Consider the following 14554-nt stretch of genomic DNA (forward strand, 5'->3'; position numbering starts at 1 on the left):
TTTAATACGAGGGCAAACGACTTGTCTTTATGCGTCATTTACCCTTTGAAGGCCCACAAGGCCACTGCAACAAATTGAATGGATTCCCCACTTAATTAATTAAAAGCAGTCTTTCGAAAGAGGTGAGGCCACACATTTTAACCTTTTAGGGGGCTCCTTTGTTCATATCTATTCTGCTACTGCAAGTAATCACTTTCTTACCACCATTGTTTTCCATGCCACCTGGTGAAATTCATGCAATCATTCACAACTCCCAAGTCAGCCTCATATACAAAAAAATTGCAATTGTTTATAACAAATTCATGAACAATATTGTTTGACTTTGATAAACAATATTACATTTCTTTGTGGACATCCAATGATTGCTCGTTCCAAAGAGAAAGAACAGAAGAAAACCATGAAGCATTAACAGCCACACGTCAGAGCATTATTATGAGCAAGAGTTTGATCAGAGAGTCAGATAGGTCCACCAATCTCAACCAATAGAAAAGAAAGAAACAAGTAACAGCATTCATTCACTTATTTATGCATCGTACATGCCATTGGACAATGTAATTAACAACCTCGTTTCCTTCATTCATGTATGCCCTGGTACCCTAATTTGCTCAATCAAGTGGATAATAAATCACCGTAGTTATGTTTAAAAAGAATGCCAATATCAATCATTTTATATTATATGGTATATGGTACATCCCGTTATACATTAATAAATAAATAAATAAAACCTGTAAAAGAAAAACGCTATCCTACCAAACTTACAAGAAAAATGGTGTTCTTATTTTCTTATTTATTTATCAACCCCCTTCTTTTCTTTACCGAATGAAACACCCAGCTCCATTTTCATCTCCACTTACTGAAACTCAAATCTTCTTGATCCCTAAACCTTCTAAATACCCCTTCCATGGCAACATCAAAAGCATCCTTCATTCCCTCCAATCCATTGTTACTTTTGGCATAAACCAACCTTGGAATATACTCGATCACTTTCTCCCGCATTTTCCTAACCTCTTCCTTGCTGTAGCTTTCGAGAACCGCTTTTACCGAGGTCCCATTCTTAACCGCGTTCCGGTCTATGTAAACCGAGTAACTACCCGGTTCAGCCGGCAAGAACCACTCATACTGAAAGTAAGCACTCCGCCGCCAGAAAAAAACCGGAATCGAACCTGCCACCATGCAATCGAAGATCGAACGCCGCGTGAAGCTGTCCCCTCTCGGCTGAAGGCAGAAATCCGACTCAAGAAACGCCTCCATGATCGCTGACGTCCCGTTCGAGCATCGGCTCCCGGAGCAATTCACGGCGCGGCACGACTCGCCGGAGTCTCGGCACTGGCTCAGCAGCAACCCTCGGAAGTCGTTGCGGAAAGTGCGGCGTGGGGCGCCGGCGAAACAGAAGAGCGAGCTGCGGCGGCGATCGCGGACGAACTGCTGCCAGCGAGTTACATCAGAGTCGAATCGGGGGTGAAATCCGGTAGGATAGGGAACACCGACGTCGAAGTAGTCCCAAGGGTTACGCTCGATGAGGAGGCGCGTGACGTTCCTCATCCCTGTCTTGTAGATGCAGCTTGAACCCCAGTCTTGGTCCTTGGACCTTCGAAAATCCCATGTGATGCGCCCCATGGTGATAAAGTGATTCCAGCCGTTGGATTTCTTGTAATAGGGTTGATCATTGAGCCACGTCAGCATCATGTCACAGTGATGATCGCGATCCTTTGCTGTTGATGTGTTGGACCATAGGTACTTCCCAACCGCGAGTCCAGCGTAGAAGGGGATGTAAAATGCCGTAGCCAATTCTGGCTCCGTTACCCTGCACTTGTGGTGGAGCATCCTCCTGTGGAAGATTATTTCCGACACGAATTGGTCCGTCCAGTACCACGCCGGAAGGAGATCCTCCGGCACGATTCCAGCAAGACCGGCAGCGCTCTGGCCGAGTCCATCGTTTGCGAGGGCGACGCAGCGGGAGCTCCACGGGTTGAGGTTGTCGCAATTCTCGAGAATTTCTTTGTTGAAGGTTCTGGGGAGGTCGTAGACGAAAACCCTTCCGGAGCCGCATTGGTCGAGTGAGGTGTTCTCGATGACTTCGCTTTGGGGGAGTGTGGGTTGTTGAACGACAGCGTTTGCAGGAATAGAGAGGTAGGGATGGTGGGCGTTGGTTGAGTTATGGAGAAGTGTAGATGGGTGAAGGAAGGCGTCAGGGTAGGGGAAGCTACGGAGGTTGGAGAGGAGGAGGATCTGGAGGAAGAGGATGATGTAGAGAATCCATGAACGAGGGTTTCTAGGAGAAAGGAGGTGTATGAGGGCGGCGGTGAGGGCGGAGAAGGTGGATTTGGGATCGGAGAGTTCGGGAGATTTGGGTCTTCTGTGGGGTTCCGATGAATGGGGAAGCATGAGAAATGAGTTGTTAGTGGCGGAGGGCTTGTATGTGGAGTTTGGTAGTCTAGTATGCAGTGAGTTGAGGGAAAGTAGCAGAGATAAAGGATACATATGGTGGATGATGATGATGTTGATTGATGAGGAAGAGAGAGACACGTGTCAAGGACTTTTACTGGGTGCCAGGGGCAACCGACACTCATCATGCCAGATATTCATTGACATGTGGCTTCCATTGAGTTGCCTATCCATGCTCTCTACCCCTGCATAACATTCTACTATTCTATTCTACTATTACAGTATTACTATACCAAACCTGTTTTAAGTACCTCGTTTAAGATTGAAGAGTAGAGTAAATAGTTAATATGGGGGAGTGAAGGTGAAGTGGCATGTGATCACAAGAAGGGGACCGGAGAGAGAGGCGCAGTTATCGGTGATGGAGCATGAAAGCAGCTTCGAGAGAAATTCCATTTACCAAGTGTCTTCAGTCTTGACAGTTTGCGGTTGCGTCGCCGTCAAGTGTCCCGCCACGTGCACCGCTATTTATAATTGGACCCCGTCCACTAACTGTACTACAAATACGACGCCGTTTCCTCCATATAATAATACAATTGTAATTTGCACATGCCAGTTGAAAACGGTGCGGACCATTCGGGTGAAAGTGAAAACCCACCGTCTTGGGGCCCATTTGTATTGGCCTCAACCTTGCTTATATATACCCACATGGATCATATGATTCTCGTGAAAATTTAAATACAGTCGACTTCACATAAAATTGATAGTTAAAAATAGTTAAAAATTATCTAATGGCTTTCAGTTATTAATTTTACATGAAATCGACTGTACCTGAGGTTTCACCCTCATACATACAATTATAATAATATTATTAGCTCTATTAGATAGACAATAAAAATTGTAAACAATATAAATAACAAACTGTAATCTGGTCCAATACGATTAAAAAAAATCCACTTCTAATTACCCCCACTAAAATTTTTATATTTCACATTTTAATCTTTAACCATCTCTTTTTTATTCTGATGACCATGGCAACACTACACTCTCAAACTCTCTCATTGGAAGCACTCCATTTTTTATTGGTCGCATTAGTTGGTGTTAATCTGTTTCTTGCAACAAGGATTAGCGTCATCGCTTCTTCTCTACCCAATTCTCTCATCGACAAAAAAATTAAACGTATAATTAAAAATAAAATTAACCATATACATATCTAGTAAAACGAACATCTACTATGATTTAATTGTATATACTTAGATCCAATCTAAAAAACTAAACATCCAAATTAAAATAAAAATAATCATCCACGTACCAACACCACGCCTACAACACCATCCATAATAATAAACTTGAAACTTCTAACAACAGCCATTGTAAACAGTGATCACGAGACATTAACAGAACAATGAAAGAAACGGATAGGGGTGCAGCTATGGCCGCGTCTGAGACCGGTGCGGAGGCAACGACTACAGCTGCGACTGCGTGTGTGGGGGAAAGCTGCATTCGATTGCATTTGCAAGGAGTGGAGGGACAATGGCGTTTTGCTGCGTTTGAACGACGTGAGGAGGACGACAACGTTCTACTGTGTCTGGACAGCTGTTTCTGACGACGATATCGAATTGTGATGGTGAATCGAATATGAAAAATGTATAATAAGCGGCAGAGGTGAGACAATAAAGAATCGTATGGATGAACAATAAAGTTACGTACAAATTCTTATTTTTAAAATTTTAAAATTTAATAATAATTCGTTAATTAATTAAGAATTTGAAATAATTTATCTTATTTTTTAATTTGTTATTCACGTTGTTTATTATATAAATTATTTTTTTATAACTTTTTTTAATGCGGCTAAACACTAAAAATTAATTATTGTATATTTTTTATATTTTATATATTTTTAATATGTTTTCTGTGCCACCGTTGATATTATTGTCTTACATTCATACATAAATAAAAAATATTTTGTTGTATCATACTATATTCCAATTATGCAAAAGGAATTACAATACAATAAAAATACATACATTTCTTTGTCGTGAATACTGAATACATACATGATACATGCACTAATTTAAACAAATTTCATTCGACTTTGCTGGGCTGCTGGTAGGGGTGGCAGGCGGTGAAGCCCGCCCCATCCCGCTGGAAGCTCGCCCTCTGGCGGGCTTACCCGCCCCGCCCCGCCTATTCAGGCGGTCCCAAAATCCGAACCCGCCTAAATTTTTTTTTAGTATTTATAAGGACATATCTTCTATTTAAATCAATATAAATGCGAATATTAAATATAAATAGTCTCCAAAATAAATAAACATAATTCAAAATACAAAAACATAGTTATAAATAGTCCTATAGACAAAATAAATATAATCCAAAAACATAATTATAAATAATCTTCAAAGCAAATTAAACATAATTCGAAACACTTAATTTTCATCTTCATCTTCATATAAGTCAATAACATCATTGGAACCAACTCCTGAAGAATAGTCTTCTCCTTTTGCAATATCTTTCTCATCGTTATATTCCTCTAGAAAAAAGTAAATAAATATATTAAAAAATAATACATAATAATGTTCAAAATAACTCAAGTATGTTGTATGTCATAAATATAATTATACCAAAATCATCATATCCACGTATTCAATTTCTGGTGCAAATCACCGCTTTAACATTATCTGGCAACAAACGACTTCTATACTTATTCAAAACATGAGAACCCATGCTAAATGCAGATTCTGAAGCCACGGTAGTAATAGGAATGCTCAACAAATCTCGTGCCATTAGTGATAGTGTTGAAAAACGATGATGGTTGTCTTTTCACCATTGCAAAACATCAATGATTGCATCATTGCAAAATAATGTTGTCTCACTCAAATAAATATCAAGTTGGTTCTTTCCACTTTTCACTTCAGTTTCTTGATTACGGGACATCAAATTCTTTGCATTGCAAACAATATATGAATCAAAAAACATGAAAAATAAAAAATACATATAACCAAGTAGATAAAAATACTTACACCAACAATTTTAATAAGCTAAGTTCCAATTGCAGAAGATGTTGCTTGAGAAAAATTACTTGAAAGTTGGAAAGAATTCTCTACAGTTGTAGAGGAATTGTGGCCATAAATCTCAAAGAGCTTGTATAACTTACTCTTTACATGCTCCACTTTGTATTTAGCACTAATAGGATCAATCTCATTATAGCAATGAACCAAAATGTTGAGTTTAAATCTAAGATCAAGAACTGCCCCAAATGCAAGAACAACACTGTATTCCTCCCAATATTTCTTGAACTTAATCATCATTTTTTCTCCCATGTTTCTTATAAGCACTTCATCATTCTTCAAACTATTCATTAAAATAAGCTGGATTTGCCAAACTTGTAAAAAATACAAGTTGGATATTGGGTAAGAAGTTCCAGACATCAACTTGGTAGTTTCGTAAAATGGTAACAAGAAATCACATATCTTTTCAGTTCTTCTCCACTCATCTAATGAAGGACAATACTCCCTAAATCCAGCTTCTTTTACTTTATACATTTCAAAAGCTTTCTTATAAGGAATAGCACTTGCAAGCATTGCATAAAGTGAATTCCACCTAATAGGAACATCTAAACATAATACAGTCGTATAATCAAGTCCCTCAATATCTTCAAAACATTCTTTAAATTTAACCATTCGACTTTCATATTTTCTCATATACTTAATAGATTCTCTAATCTTATACACTGCATCATCACATATTTTCATTCTATCTTGGACAATAAGATTTAAAATATGAGCAGAGCTACAAATATGAAAGAATTAACCACCACACAACAATGAACCATGCACATCCAAAGTACTTTTTAAGTGTTCAACACAAGTATCATTAGAAGAAGCATTATCCAAAGTAATGAAAAAAATCTTTTTATCAATTTTTCACTCATTCAAAAGCGTAAAGATTTTAGAAGACAACTCAAATCCTATGTGAGGAGGAGGCATATGACAAAAATTGAGAAATTTACTCTGTAATTTTCAGTCCTCATCAACAAAATGTGCAGTCAAACATATAAACCCCTTATTGGTACTGGAAGTCCAAAAATCAGATGTTAAGCAAATTCTATTTGGAATGGAAACTAAAATTTTTTTAAGTTTCGCAGCTTCTCTCTTGTGAACTTTCACTATGTCAGCCTTAACCGTATTCCTAGAAGGAAGTTTCAAAGTTGGACTAATATATTTCACCAAATTTCTAAATCTCCTATCATCAACCATATTAAAAGGCTTATCCCCAACAACTACATAAGAAGCAAACATATCTCTAGCCACTCCTGAATCAATCTTAAGGTGAACCCATTTTAAGTTGCAATTTTGCTATAGTCTGACCAATATCTTCATGCTTAATTTGAGTACAACTATCAAGATGTCGTTTTATAGTAGAAATGCCATATCGCTTACCTCCAGCTTTAAACAGCTTCTTGCATCCTTTACACTCAGCACGTTCTACTCCATCCTTATCTGGACCGAGCTTTTTGAAAAAATTTCAAACATCGGATGTTGCTGGTCTCAGCCTTTTCGAACTAGGTTCATCAACTTCGACCGGAGCAGCCTCAGAATCAACTCCAGTAGTAATAAGGTTACTCACAGTTTCAGAATTCATATTTTCTGAAATAAAAGCAAATGTAAATTGTTTATATGAATCTGAAATAAAACAAGTATCAACTCATCTGATTTAATCAAAACTCAACCATTAGCAAATCACACAAAAAATAGCAAACAATTTCTGAATCTGCATCAGATTCAAGTATTCAACCAAATATCAACTATTATCAAACATAATCAAAACTCAACCATTATCAAACAACACAAAAAACAGGAAATAATTTCTGAATCTGCATCAGATTTAACCAAATATCAACCATTATCAACCATAATCAAAACTCAACCATAATTAGATTTAACCAAATATCAACCATAATCAAAACTCAACCAAATATCAATCATTATCAACCATAAACCCTAATTTACCTATATCAAACAGCGCAAAACATAACAAACAAACCTAAATTGATGAATCTCAAACCCTAAGTCAAAAAACTACCAGAGAAGGCAAGGACCAAGACAGAGGAGGCGAGGAGCAGCCGTGTCGCAGTGATGAAGATAAATAAGGAGACCCAGAGTCCCAGAGAGCGAGACCAGCAACGAGAGGACAAGACCCAGGAGCCCAGGACCGAGACCAGCTGTAGCTAGAACCCACGAGGCCACGAGGACCGAAGATCGACGGTGACTCAGTGACTGCGACTCAGCGAGCGTCAGGGGTGAGGACGGAACTCTGAAGTGCGAGCTTGACGGCTGAGGTCGACGGAAGTGACCGAGTGAGAGACTGAGTGTGACGGTGAGGAACTGAAGATTGAGGTCGAGGAGAAGAGGAAGCTGCAAATCTAGAAATTGGAATTAGGGATTCATTAGGGTTTCGCTGGGGATTCGGGTCGGGTCGGGGGGTTCATGGGTTAATGGGTTATGGATCTGGGCTGAAAAATCAGCCTTTTAACAAAAAAAAAATGCCTCAGCCCACTGGGGAAGTCCGTCCCGCCCCGCCAAAGCCCATAGTTTGAGCGGTGTGGGTTAGGCGGACTTTTGTCTTTCGGTGGTCCCAAATTTTCAGCCTGGTCCGTCTTTTTTAGCGAGTTACGCGAACCGACCCGACGGATTTAAACCTGTTTACCACCCCTTGCTGCTGCCAGTGATTATGTTTATTATTTATCACTAGCAATGCGCCAGTGCTGTTTCTTGTAAGATTATTCACAATGTGAAAGTGGTAACAACATTTTTTTATAGTGAAAAAAAATTTAATCTGATATCAATCGTATGTTATTATATCAATAAAATTAATTAACTTTTAACTTATTATTTAAAAAAATACTATATATGAGCTAATATTTTTAATAAAAGATATGAAAAACTAACTAATGTCCAAGTGTCAACTCATATATATGATAAATATAAAAAATATATTTATTTCTTAATATGTATATTTAAATTCATGAATAATCATATGATTACGTATGATTTTTTATATTGGATATTAAAATTAAATTCTTATACTATTATTTATAAAGGATGTAAATAATCATAACTTTTTTCATTAAAATAATCGATTATTATTAGTCGTTTTACTTTTATTAAATTCAAATAATTTTACTTTAATGTACACTTTCAGTAAAATAAAATTTAAATAAAAATCATTGTTTGATGTGTGAAATCCAAGCACATTTAAGTAGAAATCATTGTCTGATGTGTGAAATCCAAGTACAGCACTAGTGCACCACACTATTTGATATGATACAACAACAATAAAATTGTCTCACTAGGTGAAATCGGCTACATAAATCAAATAATATTATTAAACTCTATCATGTATCATATTTACAAAGAGACCGTTTACATATAAATCTCATTTGACCACTTTATCGATGTTCTTCTTAAGTCTTCCTATGCTTTTCACTCCTTATCCATCTTCCATCTCATCCACTCTTCTCACTGAATGTTCTGTCGGTCTTCTTCTCACATGTCCAAACCATCTGAGACGCAATTCTACCATCTTTTCTACAATGGGTGCTACTCCAATTCTATCCCTTATATCTTCGTTCCTTATTTTATTCAATCGCGTATGACCACTCATCTATCTCAGCATCTTCATTTCTGTCACACCCAGCTTATGTTCGTGCTCTCCTTTGGCCGCCCAACACTCTGTACCATAAAGCATAGTCGGTCTTATAGCAGTGCGATAGAATTTACCTTTAAGTTTTAAAGACACTTTTTTGTCGCATATAAAACCTGATGCACTCCGCCATGTTGACCAACGTGCTTGGATCCTATGATTTACATCCTGTTCAATCTCTCCATTATCCTATATGATGCACCCAAGATACTTAAAACTTTTAACTTTTCCTGGGATATTTTCTCCAATCTTCACCTCTATATTAGGGTTTTTCCTTCTCAAACCGAACTTACATTTTATATATTCCATCTTGCTACGACTTATGTGCAAACCATACACTTCTAGAACTTTTCTCCATAAGTCCAGCTTCTTATTCAGGTCTTTCCTTGACTCTCCCATAAAGATGATATCATCGGCCAAAAGCATGCATCATGGCACAAGCTCTTGGATGTGCTCTATAAGTACTTCCAAGACTAATGTGAAAAGGTATGAACTTAAGGACGATCCCTGGTGTAATCCTATACCAATAGGAAATTCTTCTGCCACACCACCTTGAGTCTGCACACTAGTTGTGGCCCAATCATACATGTCTTTAATTGCACGAATATATGCAATCCTTACTCTTTTCTTTTCTAAAACCTTCAATAAGACCTCTCTTGGTACCCTATCATACGCTTTTTCCAAATCAATAAACACTGTATGTAGATCTCTTTTATTACTACGATATCTTTCCATCATCCTTCTTAGCAGGTATATCGCTTCGGTAGTGGATCTGTCTGGCATAAATTTAAATTGATTTTCTGTTACTTGTGTCTCTTTTTTCAACCTCTGTTATATCACCTTTTCTCATAACTTCATGGTATGACTCATGAGTTTAATTCCTCTATAATTTTTGCAACTTTAAATATCTTTTATTCTTGTAAATAGATATCAAGGTGTTCTTTTTTTGCTCATCAAGCATCTTCTTTGATTTTAAAATCTCATTAAAAAAATTTAGTTAATCAATTAATGCCTTTTTCTCCAAGATCCTTTTAAATTTCACTCGAAATATTATCTGCCTTATTACCACTATTTGATATGATAAATGTAAAAAAAGTCTAACACTTTGTTAGCGGTCAAAATAGATTTTCAAGGAAAGAGTTGTGCATCAAAGAGCAAAAGTTCAAAATCCATCCTTAAGTTAAGCAAAATGGTAAGTAACTAGTTTTGAACTATAATTGTTTGATTTTGAAGGATGAAGGGTTGTTTTGTGTGGATCATGTCATTTTATCTTAGAAAATAACATATAACACATGTGAGCTAATTGAACTAAAATTTTTTGATATGGAAGCAAAATGAGTGATACTCTTTAGCATGGTAATTTTTGGTATTTTTTAAAATTGTGGGAGTACACAAATTGGACCTTTCGATTTGTGTTTAAAAGTTGAAAAAATTCAGAGTACACAAATCGGACCATGCGAGTTGTTTGATTTTAAAATTTTGCTTAAGAAATCGTATGGTCCGACTTGTGGTTAGGCAAATATGAATTTCGGAAGCTAGAAAACGGACTCTCCGAGTTACTTGTAGTTTTCAATTTTTTTACTAATGAAGAACTCGCATAGTCCAAGTTCTGTTCCACTGACACCACATGGCTGTGAAGCACCTGTATTCCCCATATCCAAGTTCAACACTACTTTTGTTTCCATATTCAAATTAAAAAGTGAGCTAATTGACTTGATACTCTATATAAACATATAAATCGTTCAATGTAAATATTTATTTATTACAAAAATATTTATAACAAAAAAATTAAATATAAATAATTAAAATTTATCTTATTTAATATTTATTAATTATTATTAGAATTAATAAATATTAAATAAAATAAATTTATTTTTTTCCTGTCTTTCCTGACATTATTATTTCTGTTAAAAGGGCACGGTGGTACTAGCTGCTAGATCTACCCTGCTGCTGGCTTATGTGGTCAGAAATTATCAAGACAAGTTCGTGTTTTTTCTTTGTATGTTTGGAATCAGCCAGTTAAATAAGAAGTTTCAACCAGTTAATTGTACTATAAGCTATGGTAACGAGCAAATTTGCATTGTACCATAATTCGTATATATGCTACATATCACCCAGGTCAACCCGTCAGCTCATAGTCATAGAGAGACATATATTCAAATATCATATATTGTAATAACTAGTTAGCTCGCGTTAGTTACAGTTTGTGGAATTAGTTTAGTTACACATATATATCATGCCCGAGTTGTTGGGAAGTTAGTACTCAGTAGATTGTGATTTGTGAGTAACAAAAACATGGGGTTATCAACCTTTATTTGGTCTAGCTAACAGTAGATTAATTAATGTTACAAAATAGATAATTTATGGTGCATGATGAATTGCGCAAGCACTGATATCAAAATTAAATGACCTTTACAACTTTGGCCAAACCAATTAATTATCGTCAAAAACAGGAAGAATTTCATTTAAATCCAAATTACCTATAAACACCTACGCATACACCTAGTCTGGATTTTACTTTGTCACTTGGAAATTAATAAAATCATAATTAGTACAACTGTGCATGGATCACCACACTATTTTTCTATCAATTCTAAGTTAATTATGTTAATTATGTATAAAAAATCAATTATTTGTAATATATTGTATAAATTAATTTTTTTCACAGAATATATAAATTAAAAAAATACTTAGTATACTAGGTACTTAGAACTTATTCATGGTTTCTCTCGGCCACTTGGTAGTTGACCACAATAAAAAAGAAAAATTGTGGAACTTGAATGATAGATGATGAAAGCTGGCGCTGATCATGTCTGACTAATAAAGTAAAGTAATGCCACAGATCCAGCAATCCAATTCCAATGTCATCATTATTACATATTTTGGAAAGAAAAACTGAAAAGATTAGTGAGATGGCGCTAGAAATCCAAACAAGGTGCACACACACATATACATGTGTTTATAGCTGTAAATTGTTGTAACTCTTGTAATCGTGTGTATATGAACAAACGGTGCCAAGCTTTGGATCAACGGAACGGGGGACACCTGTCCCCACCATAGCCGCTTGCCGACAATTTCCTACGCTCAAATATTCAAATTCCCCCAACATATATTATTATAGGCATTTGAAATTCTGAATAATTGAATCTTCCTTGTTCAGTTGTTTGAGAAACACTGATCAACGTTTCCCCACACTAGATGATTGGTTGTATTTTTAGTTTTCAAATTTGAAGTGCATAATGCAAGCATCACGTTGTTTATAAATAATATAAATATAAATATAAATACATTTAGTATATTTATAAAAATAATGCATTTAATGTTACGACTTACCACTGACATTTTTTTTTGTTTGGGAGGGTGAAGAGAGAGAATTTTGCTATCATTTGTTTGAAGGAGTTGGGTCCGAGTTCGATAGAAGATAGAGTCCACAATCCACATCTAACACAAAATGGTATACCCAAAAAAAAAAATGGGCCACTTTAAGCTAATAAAAATGTTATTCAAGGAAACAAAATGTCAGTAGTCGATATGTCCGAGTGGTTAAGGAGACAGACTTGAAATCTGTTGGGCTCCGCCCGCGCAGGTTCGAACCCTGCTGTCGACGTTATGTTTTAGCTTTTGGAGTCCAAAGCAAAATCATGGACAATGCTCTACAACTTGCAGCAAATGCATCATCCAATTCCAAAATAGGATTTTATACTATTAAATGCAGCTAAGACTAATATGTCAATATTGGACAAACTAATTAACTAATAGGGAAGCCACCTTTTATTTGCTGCATTGAAAAGTCAAGTCTGATACACACAAAAAGCAGTTTTATTTTTATGTTAAGTGGTAATGACCAAGCTGAAATCAAAGCAAATACTAAGATTCTCTACTTTTTCAGAAGCAGAGGTCCAACGTTATCCCCAGTGGCCTTGTTATGCTTTACATGGCTTCCGTCACACAGAGGAAAAGTTCCTGATCTCCAACATCTGCACCCACAATATCAACACTTTAGAAACTTAAACATGATGCACCTAACTTTAAGGGAAAATTCAAGACTCTCTACTAGACACGCCAATATGTATTATGGTAGCTTTACTTTCCAAACAATAATTTTCAAACTTAGTATGTCAAACAAGGAGTTTCTTGGCATGAACTTGCAATAAGGACTTGAGAGTAATTAAGACAATTCTTCCACATGGAGCATGTTAAAATTTCCTCAAAATTTATCAAGATTCATGAATCAAGCATATATTATCAGCTGTATGTACTCAGTGATATAATTGTATATATATTCCTTAATGACATGTCATCCCTAAACCTTGTTCATGTTTGAAATGATATGAAATTATAAAGGAAGAAGGATAGTACCTGCAATAGGGAGTGAGGGGTTTAGAGAGTTCAGAGACGACAACAGAGTCCACAACCTTCTCCTCAGTCTTCCTGATATCAGGGTTGATTCCAACACCAACACCCGCACCCTCTGCTTTCACAACCACCGCCATGCGACTCTTCTTCCTTGCTGCTATGTTGCTCTCAGCAAACCCCTTCGGTGCCAGTGGCTTCATTATCATCTTGTTGAAGCTTAAAACGGATTCCATTGTCCAAGTAGAAGGAGAAGATGGAAGACAAGGATGGTATGTGTGTGTTCCTTAACCTGTGGAGAACACACTCCATCTAACCTCTATTCTATTGTATGGTTAGTTTGCGACACACGTCATTCGCACACATCTCCTTCTTTTTCTTGGTAGGTGAGTCAACATTGCAAAGAGGAAAGTCAAACCCACAAAACATAAATATTTTTAAACGTTAGTAATTGAGTGAATTTAGAAAAATTTTATTTTATGTTTTAACTTTTAACTGTCTAACAGTATTATTGTACAAGTTCATCACTAACTATTAGAAACAGTATATGTATTAATAAATGATTAGCTTTTTTTCGTATATATTAATCCACTATTTTCTTTGTACGGAAAATTAATTATTTGTCTTAAAAATAATAAAAAACGAATTTATCATTTCATATTTGAAAATTTTATTTATAAAATTAATTTTAATATATTAACATATCACAATGTAAAGAATATTGTACGTTGATACAATAGAGTTTGTAATTTATATATACAATAACGTCAAAATATCTAGTGCTCTATTAGGGTTTTATCAATGTTTTGCGAGGATTTTATCAATGTTCTGTTTAGAATTTTGATTTTTCGATCTCTTTTTTACTTTTTTTTTATTTCTATGTTCTTCTTCGATCACAATAATTTGTATTCCTAGTTCTCGTTACTTTATAATCAACTTCTCCTCAATTAGCACTCTCAATCCAATATGAATTTCGGTGAAGAGAAGAACTCTAAAATTGATCCAGGTAGTGAGGAGGATGGGGAGGATATTGTGGTATTGGAGACGAAAAATTATTCTAAGAGTTTGGAGGCTTATATTAAGAGTCTTTTGAGGAGACTCTTTGCAGATAAGGTAT

At 36.0% G+C, this 14554-nt stretch overlaps 2 protein-coding genes and 1 non-coding gene across 3 annotated transcripts; 1 reads left to right on the forward strand and 2 right to left on the reverse strand.

Annotated features, from left to right (window-relative positions):
- Nucleotides 1-513: 513 nt before the first annotated feature.
- Nucleotides 514-2628, reverse strand: LOC130948441 (xyloglucan galactosyltransferase XLT2). Its single transcript, XM_057877166.1, has one exon. The coding sequence runs from the start codon at nucleotides 2479-2481 to the stop codon at nucleotides 841-843; it is 1641 nt and encodes a 546-aa protein (XP_057733149.1). The 5' UTR covers nucleotides 2482-2628; the 3' UTR covers nucleotides 514-840.
- Nucleotides 2629-12526: 9898 nt separating this feature from the next.
- Nucleotides 12527-13771, reverse strand: LOC130950947 (CDGSH iron-sulfur domain-containing protein NEET). Its single transcript, XM_057879554.1, has 2 exons — nucleotides 13444-13771; nucleotides 12527-13061 (listed from the first exon to the last, which is right to left on the reverse strand). Exons 1-2 carry the CDS (start codon nucleotides 13671-13673, stop codon nucleotides 12962-12964), a joined length of 330 nt encoding a protein of 109 aa, XP_057735537.1. The 5' UTR covers nucleotides 13674-13771; the 3' UTR covers nucleotides 12527-12961.
- Nucleotides 12610-12691, forward strand: TRNAS-UGA (transfer RNA serine (anticodon UGA)). Its single transcript has one exon. It is a non-coding gene; the product is annotated as a tRNA-Ser (tRNA).
- Nucleotides 13772-14554: the final 783 nt, after the last annotated feature.

The sequence above is a fragment of the Arachis stenosperma genome, chromosome 9, assembly GCF_014773155.1.
Source record: "Arachis stenosperma cultivar V10309 chromosome 9, arast.V10309.gnm1.PFL2, whole genome shotgun sequence".
In the NCBI taxonomy this organism is placed as follows: domain Eukaryota; kingdom Viridiplantae; phylum Streptophyta; class Magnoliopsida; order Fabales; family Fabaceae; genus Arachis; species Arachis stenosperma.

Excerpts from the sequence above, each read along its gene's own strand:
- LOC130948441 (XM_057877166.1), bottom strand. The coding sequence starts at position 2,481 with ATGTATCCTTTATCTCTGCTACTTTCCCTCAACTCACTGCATACTAGA.
- LOC130950947 (XM_057879554.1), bottom strand. The coding sequence starts at position 13,673 with ATGGAATCCGTTTTAAGCTTCAACAAGATGATAATGAAGCCACTGGCA. Across the intron at positions 13,062-13,443 it reads CCCCTCACTCCCTATTGCAG|ATGTTGGAGATCAGGAACTT; the intron begins GTACTATCCTTC and ends TTGTGGGTGCAG.